Source organism: Patagioenas fasciata, chromosome 1, assembly GCF_037038585.1.
Source record: "Patagioenas fasciata isolate bPatFas1 chromosome 1, bPatFas1.hap1, whole genome shotgun sequence".
Taxonomy (NCBI): Eukaryota; Metazoa; Chordata; class Aves; order Columbiformes; family Columbidae; genus Patagioenas; species Patagioenas fasciata.
Genome location: NC_092520.1, coordinates 652,116 through 664,913, shown reverse-complemented (window position 1 = coordinate 664,913; position 12,798 = coordinate 652,116). Strand labels below are relative to the sequence as shown.

General features: G+C 50.8%; 2 protein-coding genes across 2 annotated transcripts; one reads left to right on the top strand and one right to left on the bottom strand.

Annotated features, from left to right (window-relative positions):
- Positions 1 to 1,565: 1,565 nt before the first annotated feature.
- LOC136100001 (olfactory receptor 52R1-like) lies at positions 1,566 to 2,548 on the top strand. The gene is given in 2 exon segments (XM_065834715.1): positions 1,566 to 2,322; positions 2,325 to 2,548. Coding segments are annotated over 2 exon segments (981 nt in total).
- A 7,699-nt stretch (positions 2,549 to 10,247) lies between these two features.
- LOC136100168 (hemoglobin subunit epsilon) lies at positions 10,248 to 12,524 on the bottom strand. Its single transcript, XM_065835025.2, has 3 exons — positions 12,376 to 12,524; positions 12,043 to 12,265; positions 10,248 to 10,498 (listed from the first exon to the last, which is right to left on the bottom strand). Exons 1-3 carry the CDS (start codon positions 12,465 to 12,467, stop codon positions 10,370 to 10,372), a joined length of 444 nt encoding a protein of 147 aa, XP_065691097.1. The 5' UTR covers positions 12,468 to 12,524; the 3' UTR covers positions 10,248 to 10,369.
- Between the last annotated feature and the right edge of the window lie 274 nt (positions 12,525 to 12,798).

Here is a 12,798-nt window from a genome sequence, read left to right as displayed (position 1 = left end):
CAGAGTGGTGCGGTGTGACACAGCAGTGAGAGTTACTGAGCAAACATGCTGAGAGCTCCCAAATCTGGTGTTTGTTATTTCACCATTCCCCATCTACATAATGGTGCTACCGACTTCCCTCCCAAAGCCTGATTTAGAGTTATGGATGGAACCTATCAGAGAAAGGACAGATTGCTGGTGTTTGTAAAGTACCTTGTGATTCATGCTGCTGCAGTATGAGTTACAAACCCGGTCCTGTGATTTAATCTTGAACTACCCCATTACTCTTGAGCCCCCTCCAAATAAACAAATATGAAACTGTCCAAAATGCAGCTTTGTCTGTGAGGCTGAACAGGTTAAAAACTGTCTGTTTGTCTCTCCCTGATTACACGGTATGCAGCATGGAAAATGCAGAGCTCCCTGCTGGGATTTATCTGTCACACCGGTAAATATCTCAAGGTCTCTGCAATGCTCAGTCCCTTTGTGGAAACCTGCAGGAGGTGGGTGAGATTTTGGGTTCAGGCAGCAATTTGTTGCTCTGTGATAAAGCCTTTTATGCCATCACTCCTCCTGGGTAGCAACCACAAGCCTTGAACAGCCCCTGGTTAACGGAGCTGGCAGGGACATCCCTGTCCCTCATGTCACCTTGACCTGGGACCCGCGTGTCCTATGGTGGTGTTCTGCACGGGACAATGAAGCTTTAGCTAAGGCAGCACCCATGGAGGCAGCTGGGGGGGAGGAGGTGGAATGAAGGAAGGAAAATATCAGGAATTTCCATTCCCAGGATGTTTACAGGCATATGAAATAACAAACAAACAAACAAACAAAACCAAACAACCAGGAAATCTCTCCCAGCATGCAGGCGACCATGAACCACATGTATTTGCAGGGTTTCAAGTGCAATTGGCCCCAGGAAGGTGTCTGAAGGGTCCTTATTAGGTGAGGAAAATTGGCTTAATCTGTGCTGCAGGGCTTTTTAAGGAATCCTTTTTCCCAGGTGTTAGGGAAAAGAAATGGAGTTGAGTGATGCTGATGGGCCGTGTGAGCTGCAGCTTTTGCAGGGAGTGTAATGGACATCGCTGGAGCATCGCGTTTGGGGGGGGTTGTCAAGCACTGTGGCGCTGGCTCCGTGTTTCACTCTGAAATCGGGTGTTTCTTACCTGTGGCAAACACCTGTTGCCTCCCTTAACGCCGACAAGCAGTGAAGCGCGGAAAAATGCTTCCTTAGAGCTACAGGGCTGTTGCGAGTGGTCTCATATCCCCATTGCAAACTTTCAGGAGGGTTTATTTCAGACCAACTTTCTCCTGGTCTGCTGGGCTGGACACCCTTTGGACACCGTGGAGTCTCAGGTGTGCAGCTCAGCACCCGTCCCGTTCAGCGCGATCCGGGGGGATCCGGTCTGCACGCTCCAGGCCCGCTCCACCAGGTAGGGCAGAGCACTTCAAGTGGAAGCTGGGCAGATATTTCCTTCAAAAGTGCTCTCCTGAACCAACCCAAGCTGCTGCCACAGGGCTGGCTGGCTGTGCGGTGAATCTGGGCTTCTGGACTGCACCTCCTGCCAGTCTCTGTTTGCCACCCCCATCTGATGATTTTTTATAGGATTCAAAAGCCCTTAGTGCGGGCAAGAGACAAGAAGGTTTTAATGTCTCTGAACTCCACCACCCTCTCCCACCCTCCCTATTTCCTACTCATTGGCATCCCTGGGCTGCAGAAGGAGCAGTTCTGGATTGCGTTCCCCTTCTGCATGATGTATGCCATTGCTGTGCTGGGGAACATCACCCTTCTCCTCACTATAAAGGCATAGTCGAGCCTGCATGAGCCCATGCACCTCTTCCTGGCCATGCTGGCCTCCACCGACTTGGTCCTGTCACCATTCGTGGCACCCAAAATGCTCGTTGTCTTCTGGCTGGGTTTAAGGGAGATTGAGTTTCAATCCTGCCTTACTCAGTTGTTCTTCGTCCACACCTTCTCGTCAGTGGAGTCGGGCGTGCTCATGGCTATGGCCTTGGATGGCTACTTTGCTATTTGTTGGCCGCTGTGGCACTCCAGCATCCTCTCTGTGCTGGTGGTGATGGCCCTCGGGAGCCTGGTGCTGATGCGCAGGGTCCTCCTGGTGAGCCCCGGCTGCTTCTTCCTCCACAGGATGCCCTTCTGCCACCATCGCATCATCTCCCACTCCTACTGCGAGCACATGGCTGCGGTGAAGCTGGAGTCTGGGGACACCAGGCTTAATGTCATTTATGGCCTCTTCGTGGCTTTCATGGTGATAGGATGTGACACCATCCTGATCTCTGCGTCCTACATCATGATCTTGTGGGTGATCCTGGGGTTGCCGTCCACAGAGGCACTTGTGCGTCCCACGTCTGTGTCATCCTTGGCTTTTATGTCCCTGCCCTCTTCGCATTCCCCACCCACCGGTTTGGGCACAGCATTCCTCCCCACATCCATATAATGGTGGCCAATCTCTACCTGCTGGTGCCCCCCATGTTAAACCCCATTGTTTATGGGGTGAGGATCAAGAAGCTCCGGGACAGGGTGGTCCGCCTCTTCCAGCAGAAGGGAAACTGACCCACCTGTATGTGCCCCAAACTGTGTTCAGAATTTACCGATGATTCTGGTGAACTTCACAAGAGTTAACGCTGTGACGATTTGTTCCTCAATGCTTGGAGTTTAAGCAATGAATTATTGCAGAAATCACTTGATTGTCTCTTCTGTTATCTCCGTCCAGGTTGTTTCATTCATTATGTGACGATACTTGGCATAAAGACATTCAGTCTGGCTTCTGCGCCACTGGGAGATGGAGAGTTCACCCCTCCCAGAAGTCGTTAGATTCCTCACGGTTAAAATTATTTCACTATTTAAAAAAAAGACCCTCTCATAATTAAAATAAAGGTCTTCCTGCAGTGGCTCTTACTATATGAAGAGTGTTACCTGGACTGTGTGATGAGAAGGTGCTTGAATGGGAATGATGACTGTCCTTGTAGAAGGAAATGAGCAGAAATCAGTTTTAAGCATTATCCTGTTTTATTATTGTAAAGAAGGCAAAACCTACAGTAATACTATCACAGAAATCCCAAAAGTCCTATGTAAACATAAACCCTTTCAAAAATACCAGAAATCCTCACTGATGAAATAATATCAGAAATAATATTTTAAAAAAAAATCAGAAGTTCTCACTTATTTGGGTGACTATCACAGGGATATTGTTGCTAACAGGACTGCACTATATTAACACAAGTCAACTATCACAATAAACAGTCAAAGGTGTCTTATAATACAAGATCACAACTCCATGCCTGGAAAAGGTAGGAAGCAGAATGAGGTGACGGTCACACGACCAAAATTCAAGTTGCACATCTCCAGCACGTTATGGAGCTTTGCTCTGTTTTTAGTGCAAAATACGTCACTGTTTTCATTTTCATTGAGGACATAAGGGAGCTGCCCTCATGACCAATGTCCATCCATTCCAATAAGAGACGCCTTCTAAGAGATGCGTTTATAAGTAAAAAATGACGGCAAGGGATCACTGCTATTTGTGCACTTGTACAGGAAAGGATATCCAAGCCCTAAATCTTTTGCTCCTGGGCTGGCAGATGTTCCCGGTGCTGCTTTTTGGCAGCACATCAGGAATGCTTGTTGGCTGGATCCTGTGAAATGCTGCAGCACTGCCTGGGTTCTCACTGTGCACAGCTCTGCGGGATGCAGAAACGCTTGGTGGAAAGGCACTTACATCAGGAATTTGCTGCCAAGGCTATTTTTAGGGAAAGGAGAGATCACCCAATCTGATATTTGTTCATGGAATGAAAGGAAATAGATGTTTGAAGAATTTAAATCAGAAAAAACCAAATCTCTAAAGTGAGGGTGAAGCTCACAGCCAGCAGAGGTGATGTGTGCTGTGACAACCACACAGAAGGGATATGGGAATCTCATCCATAAAGCACCAAAAGCCATGCTCAGATATCTGGGTGGCAACGTCAGAGCGCATCTGGGTGTCTGCATGGTGCCCCTTTTCTTGGTCTTCTACAGAAAGCAGCACATAGCTGTGGTTGGTTCCACCCCAGGATATCCCGCTTGCTCCCCGTGCCTCCCCCTGCATTCACCTCCAGGGGTTTCAACAGCGTTGCTTTGGCACAAGGTGAGAAGGCAGAGGGGTGAGGCAGCGCTATGCACTTAAAATGAAATCCCTGGTAGCGGTGCTGGTTGCTTGCGCAAGGCTGGACATCGAGGGCCAGCGATGTCCTCACAGCTCTGCAGCACCCACCGTCCCAGGAGGAGCTGGGAAGGGCCACAATAAACTCTTCCTGATTTTTTCCCTTACATAAAACTGGCATTTCTGAGAACAACCAGGGAATACTGGTATTGACTGAAACCTGAATGGGAACATGAACACCGAAGGGAAATTACAGAAAGAATTTAAAATACCCTGCGCATTCCAAGTCAGACTGAGAACTGAATGGTCATCAGTGCTTTATCTGACAATATTTCGCTGATCTGACCCAAACAGACTCTGCCATCCTACAGCTGAGTCCCCTTCCCAGGGCTTGACAACCTTTGTGGTGTTTCCCTGTTCCTCATGGCAGCCCAGAGCTGCCAACAGATATGTTACATGTGCCTACCACCACGCAGCGAGAGTTTCTCCAAACTCCTCGCTTTGAGACCCAGTTCTGTGAGAATTGTGATCCAACTAATAGTTTGTCACATGCAGGTGTTACCAAGTCTGGTGGTGGTTCGGGTTGTTGGGGCTGTGGTACACCCGAAAGCTGTTACAGCAGAAGGAAACACACCCGTGCAGAGCCAAGAATTTATTGTTATTGCAATTAAAGTTTTAATAAACTTATAAAAACTCAGAATGCAGTTTTTCTCAGTCCGGTGGCTGACCTGGTGTCACCTGCAAGCTTTGAGATTTCATTGTGCGCTCCCTCGTCCAGGTCACTGGTGACAACGCAGAATAAAATGGGTCCTAGCAGAGGTCCCTGGGGCGGCCACTGCTGACTCTGGACCAAAAATCACCTGCCCTTGCTTTAACCAAGTTCCCATCCCAAGACAGAAAAAGCCAGAGCACGGCTGCGGTTCCCAGGGGACAGGCTTGCTCCAAGCTGATGCCCTGCCTGGGTTAAAGGCCCCTTTTCATAACAATTCAAAGGTAATGCAGGATTAGAATTTGCAGGGCAATGAAAATGAACAGTGCAGTGTCTTGGAGTGAGCATGCACTTTGTTTTCTCCTCCTTGAAGATGCACCAGAGCAGAGAAGAGCACTTTGCAGCGCTGGTTCAGTCCTTCTTCCTGCTTTATTTCCTCCAATAATAACATCATTTGTTGCACCAGCGCTGCATCCCTCCCAGGACATCACTGCAGGCTCTTCACCCCTGTCCTGCCTGGCACTCAGGCCCTGGTCTCTGCCTCCATGTGGGTCCCTCTCCAGCTCCCTACATTGGATGTGCAGCCTTTCCCCTCGGTCCAAAGCCGTTTCCACATCTCCAACAACCCTTTCTGGGAAGAATTGTTTTCTAATATCCAAATAAAGCCTCCCTGGCTCAACTTGGGGCCACTTCCTCCAGTGTGGATTTGTCAAAAATCACACTAACTACCATGACATCTGTTATGATGCAATAAATATGTGGGTCCGTAGTGCAGGAATTCTTAATTTCCGTAGGGTGGAGTGTAGGGACCTCTCTGGACAGCAGCAGTCATTCAGCCTGAGCAAAGAAAGATTGGGAAGACATGATAAAAGGCTGCCAACAAAACCAAAATAAAGGAATAATTTGGTTTCTGAGTTCGCTTTGTGCTGGACAGTGAGAACTCCTGCACTTCTGGACAGATGAGTCTTCAGGGTGTGAAACAGAAGCTCTTCATCATCTCAGAAACATTGTCCCTGCCACTTCGCTTTGGGATGGAAAATGAGCACGTGCATGGTTCTCTTATTGAAGAGGATTTGGGCTGGAAGGGCACAGCGGTGGGAGGAGGTGAGGGGGCAGAAAAAATGAGCCATGAGCCAGATCAGCTACAATAAGTCACTCCGGAGGTTCAAACCTTCGTTTCTGACAAGTTACCAAGGGAGGTGGGTTAAAAATATCTTAATATCCAAGTGATCTTTCTCCAGAGTTTTGAAGTGGTTGCCATGACATCAGGTTTTGCTGCTGACACAGGAAAAAGAGTCGAGGTCCTGTTCCCAGCCAGCCCTTGCCCAACGTGGCTTGTGCAGAACAGCCAGCAGAGCCGGTCCCATCCCTCCAGCTTCACCCCCGGGATCGCTGGTGGCCCTGGAGATGGCAGCCCTCTCCTATGGGCCGGCAAACCTGAAAGAATCCCCTTTGTTTCACAGTCAGATAGGTTTTCTGTCCAAAGATCTCCGTAAAAGAATGTGCATTGTAAAAATCTACCAGAAATTGTTGTTGCAGGAGCACGGAGCCATTAGGCAGCCTGAGTATTTCCATACTGTCTCTGGCAGATAACAACGTCTTCATCTACTTCTTGAAAGCAATAAAGCATCTTTTACAAAACCAGAACAAGTGCATTACCATTCATCCTCATTTCGAAACACAACAGACATGTCCCATGGATGGCTGCGCTTGGTTATGAATCCAGTCCCACCAGCTGCAAGACCCGTCTTCTGAAATGCTGCGTTGTGCTGACATTCTGACAGAGAGCTCTCTCTAGAGGCATAAAGTCGTGCCTTACGCTATATATAACCCTGGCAGGGGCATCACAGAGTCAGTTAAAGAGTATTTTTGTCTTATGCTAAAAAGTGAACTTGTTTGCTATTTTTTTCGCTCCGGTTATTGTGGCGAGTGTGGGGGATCAGGAGGGATAAAAATAATTCTACTTAATAGTCTCCTGGTTACCCTGCTCCTTAAACTGACATTAAGCTTTTGATAAGAGTTTCTTAGAGGGCTCTGGGGTTTGATTAGTTCATTATATTTTTGAGCAGGAGTTGTTAAGGTTTCATTTCCAGGCAATATGCCATGGCGGTTAACAACAGGGGCAGGAGGGTTTCACTGCAGAGAGAGCATGAAGGCTTCTCCCATAAGCACAAAACACATCACATTTTCCGTTGCACAGGATACATTAATTAGTCCGGGATAGATATTTTTCTTAGCACCTGTAAGAACTGCAGATAATATCTATTATGAGATAAATGAGAAGTTTTATCTCCATTTGGTGGGTCTGCAGGAGGGCAGACTCCCGGAGAGGTGACATCTGATGGCCGAGGAAGCACAGGCATCACATCCACAGATCACAACTGTTCTCCAATTTACATAATTGAAGGCTATTTCCTAATGACTTTTCCTACCGATTTTAACAAGAAGTAGCCCCCCTTTCACACAATCTATCCAGTTGTTAGTCTGTGCTGTTGTCGTGGAAGTTCCCTTCGTTTCTTTCCAAAGCAACAGGACGTGCTCATCCATCAAAGGTTTTGCTCTGCTGTCTGAGGTTTGAGATGAGCTGCCGGGAATGAGAACTATCCATCAGCCCTCAGGGTGCTGGGACAGCTCTGTCTAGACCTCGTTCTTGCCAAGAAAGGTTGGACCAGATGATCCTTGTGGTCCCTTCCAGCTTGGGATTCTGTGATTCCTTGATGCTCGTGTGAGTTTCCCATCATTTCGGAGTTGCAAAATGCAATTCGTAGGGATTCAGGGGGTTTCTGTAATTTCTAAACTTGACCTGAACCTGACTGTGCGGATCACAATTCTTAAGAAGTGGAAGAACATCGAGGGCACTTCACAGGGGTGTGCACTGGACCAGCCTCGTGGTCGCAGCCTTTCTGCTGACTGCATTCCCTGGGCGTGAAGAATCTTACCCCAGATTTCCACCTCGGTTTGCTCTGTTCATGTCACTATGAGCATTGGAAATCGTGTTTTCCTACGTGCTAGAAAAGCAGACCAAACCTCCACCAGCCCCGCACCATGTCCTCTCGGTGCTGGCCCTCACTGACCCTGGGCTGTGTCTCTCCACCAAGAGAGGTCCTTGCTCATGGAGATCAGCCTGTACCCTGTGTGGCTCAGCAATTCCCCATCTGCTCCCTCACCCTCCTGGACTCAGCGGTGCTTTCTGCCATGAGAAGCTGGTAGGTGTCAGCTCCCCACGGAGCTGTACGACCACACCAACAGGCATGAGGGTTGTCAAACACAGGCTGACGCACCCACGGAGGAGAAGAGTCCTGGTCATACCCTGAGCCTCCACCTCTGGCTGCTTGGTGACCTTGTCCCATCCCGTTTGCCTCCATCCCAGGATGACTTGGCTGCCCTCCAGGCAGATGGCATTCAACAGCATCCACTCCCTGGGACTCATTTTCTTCACCACGGGTTCAGATCTCCTCTTCATTTTGTTGTCCTCCATCATGGTCCTTGTGACACCTCTCAGCAGTGCCTCCACTGATCTGAAGGTTCTGTGGTCTCAGTCTTCTACACCCCAGAGCTTGGTTGGTCCGTCCTGCAGAGATTTAGGAAAGAAGCATCTTCATCTGCCACACTGTGACAGGCAACACCTGCATCCCCCTCCCACTCCAATCCTGTCTTCACAGCATCCAGACAAAGCAGATTCAACTTGCTTCTTTATAGACCCCTTCCAAACAAGCCATGGTTGAGAAAAGTGAGCAAACGTCTCGTGACCTCAAAGCGCAGAACCACAGGACAGCTGGAGCAAGGAGGGTGCTGCAGGGGCCCCTCGTCCGTGCCCTGCTCGAGGCAGGGTTGGTGTGCAGACCCGTGCTATTCTCTGTACAAAAATCGGCAGGTTTGGTAGAGAGAAGCCCGGTGAGCCCCGGGGGGTGAGGGCATGCTTTGGAAGGTTGTGACCCAAAACACCCCTGTCCTCCCTGGTGACCCCAGAGATGTCTGTCACAGCCAGGACTCCGCTGTGCCAGGGGCTGTAAACAGCACTGCCTGTCAGCCCCTTTTTCGGAGAATTTCCAGTCTTGGCTTAAGAAGAGATTTAAAAGTGAGATAAACGCAGACCTGACCATTTTTATGTTTGGAGGTTTTTTCGTTTGTTGGTTTATTTTGGGGGTTTGGAGCGAGGCGGGGATGGGGGATATGCTGGCAGGAGGGGGGGGGGACTCTTTGTGTTTTCCTGTGTTGTATATAAAACAGATTTTAAAAAAGCAACTTAGAACCCTTGTCCCAAAAAATGAACAACCAAACCTGACCCACAACCTCCCTCCATGAACCACAAGGCACCCTCAGATGGGAGAAGGAGGGCAGGGCACAGCAAGGCCCAGACACCTGTTAGCATGGTGGGCTTTGTTCACAGGATGGTGTTGGGAACTGGATGTCCTCAGTCTGGAGAGAGGGGGATTTCAGGCCTGGGAGTGTCTGGGAATGAGGGTCTGATGTGCGCATCAGTCATTGAATCACAGATGGTTTGGGTTGAAGGACGTTCCCATCTCCCCCAGTGCCCGCCCTGCCATGACAGGGACATCTTCACCAGCTCAGGGTGCTCAGAGCCCCGTCCAGCCTGGCCTGGGATGTCTCCAGGGATGGTTCAGCCACCACCTCTCTGCCCAACCTGGGCCAGGCTCTCACCACCCTCAGGGCAACAATTTCTTCCTCATGTTCAGCCTGAATCTCCCTCCTTTAGCTTAAACCATCACCCCTTGTCCTATCACAACCCCTCATTATTCCCATGGCCCTCTCTGAAACACCCCTCAGTGTCAGGGCCCTTTGTTGACAAGTCTCTAGTATTTTCATAGAATCACAGAGTCATTTTGGTTGGAAAAGCCCCTCAAGATCATCGAGTCCAACCATAACTCACCCCCGGCACTGCCCCATGTCCTGAGAACCTCCTGTCCGTCTGTCCAGCCCTCCAGGGCTGGTGACTCCAGCACTGCCCTGGGCAGCCTGTTCCAAAGCCCCACAGCCCTTTGGGGAAGAAATTGTTCCCAGATCCAACCTCAACCTCCCCTGGGCAACTTGAGGCCGTTTCCTCTGCTCCTGGCGCTTGTTCCTGGGGAGCAGAGCCCGACCCCCCTGGCTCCAAGCTCCTTTCAGGCAGTTCAGAGATCAGAAGGTCTCCCCTCAGCTCCTGTTCTCCAGCTGAACCCCCCAGGTCCCTCAGCCGCCCCCATCACACTTGCATGGGTTTTCTCATCGCAGACCCCACACATGCACTGGCAGGGACCGCACATGAGAGCGCACTGCAGAGTTAAGGAAGGTCTGCAACAGCCCTTAGAAACAAGAAATACACCCACACATGGATGTCATGGCATTTGACAGCACAAACTGCCCTGGCCCCTTCCTCCCCCGGCACAGAGACAGGGAGACTCTGCAGACATGGTGCTGGGAGACATTTATTTGGTGGCCACAGCCTGTCAGTATCTGAAGGGCATCTCCTCGTGCTCAGAGGTGCTGGGGGTTGCAGGGGCTCTTCCTCACACAGCCGGGTCCAGGATGCTCAGTGGTACCTGCGGGCCAGAGCATGAGCCACCACGCCAACCAGCTTCTGCCAGGCGAACTGGCAGGCAGGAGTGAAATCCTTGGTGAAGTGGGAAGCCAGGACGATGATGAGGATGTCTCCAAGGAGCTGCAGGAGAAAGAGGAAAACAGGGTCAGCGCTGCTGGAACTGTGGTTTACCTTCTGCAGACTTCCCTCCGGGTTCAGTTCTGCCACCTTCTCCATCCTGTCCCCCCCAGACACCTCCCTGCAACCCCCAGGATGAATGTCCCTTCTTCTGATGTCTCCCTGAGGCTGAAATCCCTTCCCGAAAGGACTGTCCCTCCTCCTCTTCCTCCTCAGCCCCTGTCCCATTGGAGTGGTGTCGGGCTGCAGGCCTGGTTACAGGGACTGGATCACTCCCTGTTCCCTGGGACTGCTATGACAGGTCCTCCGTGTTCGTATAGAAAGCTCTGAGGTTTGGGAAAGCAATATTTACTTCATTCTGAAGGGCAGGGAAGGGCAGGGAAGGGAAGGGCAGGGCAGGGCAGGGCAGGGCAGGGCAGGGGAGGGGAGGGGAGGGGAGGGGAGGGGAGGGGAGGGGAGGGGAGGGGAGGGGAGGGAAAGGAAGGGAAGGGAAGGGAAGGGAAGGGAAGGGAAGGGAAGGGAAGGGAAGGGAAGGGAAGGGAAGGGAAGGGAAGGGAAGGGAAGGGAAGGGAAGGGAAGGGAAGGGAAGGGAAGGGAAGGAAAGGAAAGGAAAGGAAAGGAAAGGAAAGGAAAGGAAAGGAAAGGAAAGGAAAGGAAAGGAAAGGAAAGGAAAGGAAAGGAAAGGAAAGGAAAGGAAAGGAAAGGAAAGGAAAGGAAAGGAAAGGAAAGGAAAGGAAAGGAAAGGAAAGGAAAGGAAAGGAAAGGAAAGGAAAGGAAAGGAAAGGAGAAAAGAAATAAAATAAAGGGAAGGAAGGGAGGAAGGGAGGAAGGGAGGAAGGGAGGAAGGGAGGAAGGGAGGAAGGGAGGAAGGGAGGAAGGGAGGAAGGAAGGAAGGAAGGAAGGAAGGAAGGAAGGAAGGAAGGAAGGAAGGAAGGAAGGAAAAGAGAAGCGTTGAAACTGTTTCTGCCCATTATTTGGGATGGTGAAGTAATTTGGTGTAAGACCCACCCTGGAAAACGCTGTGGGGGCGGGTGGGGTGGTATTTTTCTCTTTACATGTAAATAAAAAAAACTATTCATTTTTCTTCAAAAGTGCTGGAGGAGGACTGAGTGTCCCGTCCAGGCAGGCAGCCCATGGGTGACACAGAGACGTGCTCTGTTGTTTTCAACCAGGTTAGCTGCTTATCTTGCTATAGGACCTATAATTTCCTTAAATGCTCTGCTTAGCCTCCTCCAGCCCAAGCTGCACCTTATCCTGCGTTTGTTTCTTTTGTCCTTATCCTCAGCATTGCCTTCAAGTAACAATCTCTCAACACCTTCTCCTACCCATTGCTGTACTGGTACTAAAAATGATACTTTTCAGTGTGAAAATCACCCACGCTCCTGCAAACAGCCCCGCATGAGGACTCACCTCACTTGGGTACTACACAGGGACTCTGTCTCCACCAGCCACCCCTGGAGCTGGAGGTAATATCCCTAGTTTCAAAGCAAAACCTGCTTTTGCCCACAGGACACAGGGAAGGGGCTGGGACTGCGAACACGGCTCACCCTGAAGTTCTCGGGGTCCACGTGCAGCTTCTCGCAGTGCAGCTCAGACAGCTTGGAAAAGGTCGTCTTGATGTTGTCCAGGTTCTTCACAGCTTCCCCGAAGGAGGTGAGCACTTTCTTGCCATGGGCGCGGACCTTGGGGTTGCCGATGATGGCGGTGGGGCTGGAGAGGTTCCCGAAGGAAGAGAAGAACCTCTGGGTCCAGGGGTAGACGATCAGCAGCCTGGGGAGAGATGGAGGGACACAAGCAGAGATGTTAATGCTCCCAAATGCACTTACCGTGGTTTCTGTCTCCAGGGTGCAACTGAGCAGGTGCCCAGGAGCTGGACCTACCTGGACAGGGCCTCGGCACCACATTCCTCCACGTTGACCTTGCCCCAGATGCTGGTGATGAGCTGCTTCTCCTCGGCTGACCAGTGCACCATGGTGGCAGGCGGGTTTGCTCGGAGCTGCGGGAGGACACAGACGCCGTAGCTGAGCTGCAGACCCCACGGAGGCTTTTATCCCCTGCCCGCAGCTCCTCCCCGTCCCGCCCCGGGGGGTCATTGGCTGGGGACGGGGTGGGGGTCCCCTCTGGTCAGGGAGCAGAAGGGGGTGGCCAGGGTGTGGTCTCTGGTTATCCTGAGTGCAAGACCTTTATCCTGGCCCTGCTGTGCAGGCAGTTCTGCATCACAGCTACCAGATGTGGGCCCCTTCAAAGAAAAAGTCCATAGTCCATCACAATTTAACGTGTAGTCCATCACAGTTTAACATAGA

Coding starts and splice junctions, on each gene's coding strand:
- LOC136100168 (XM_065835025.2), bottom strand. CDS start 12,467: ATGGTGCACTGGTCAGCCGAGGAGAAGCAGCTCATCACCAGCATCTGG. Junction 12,266..12,375: donor GGTGCCGAGGCCCTGTCCAG/GTAGGTCCAGCT, acceptor ATCTCTCCCCAG/GCTGCTGATCGTCTACCCCT. Junction 10,499..12,042: donor TGGACCCCGAGAACTTCAGG/GTGAGCCGTGTT, acceptor TTTCTCCTGCAG/CTCCTTGGAGACATCCTCAT.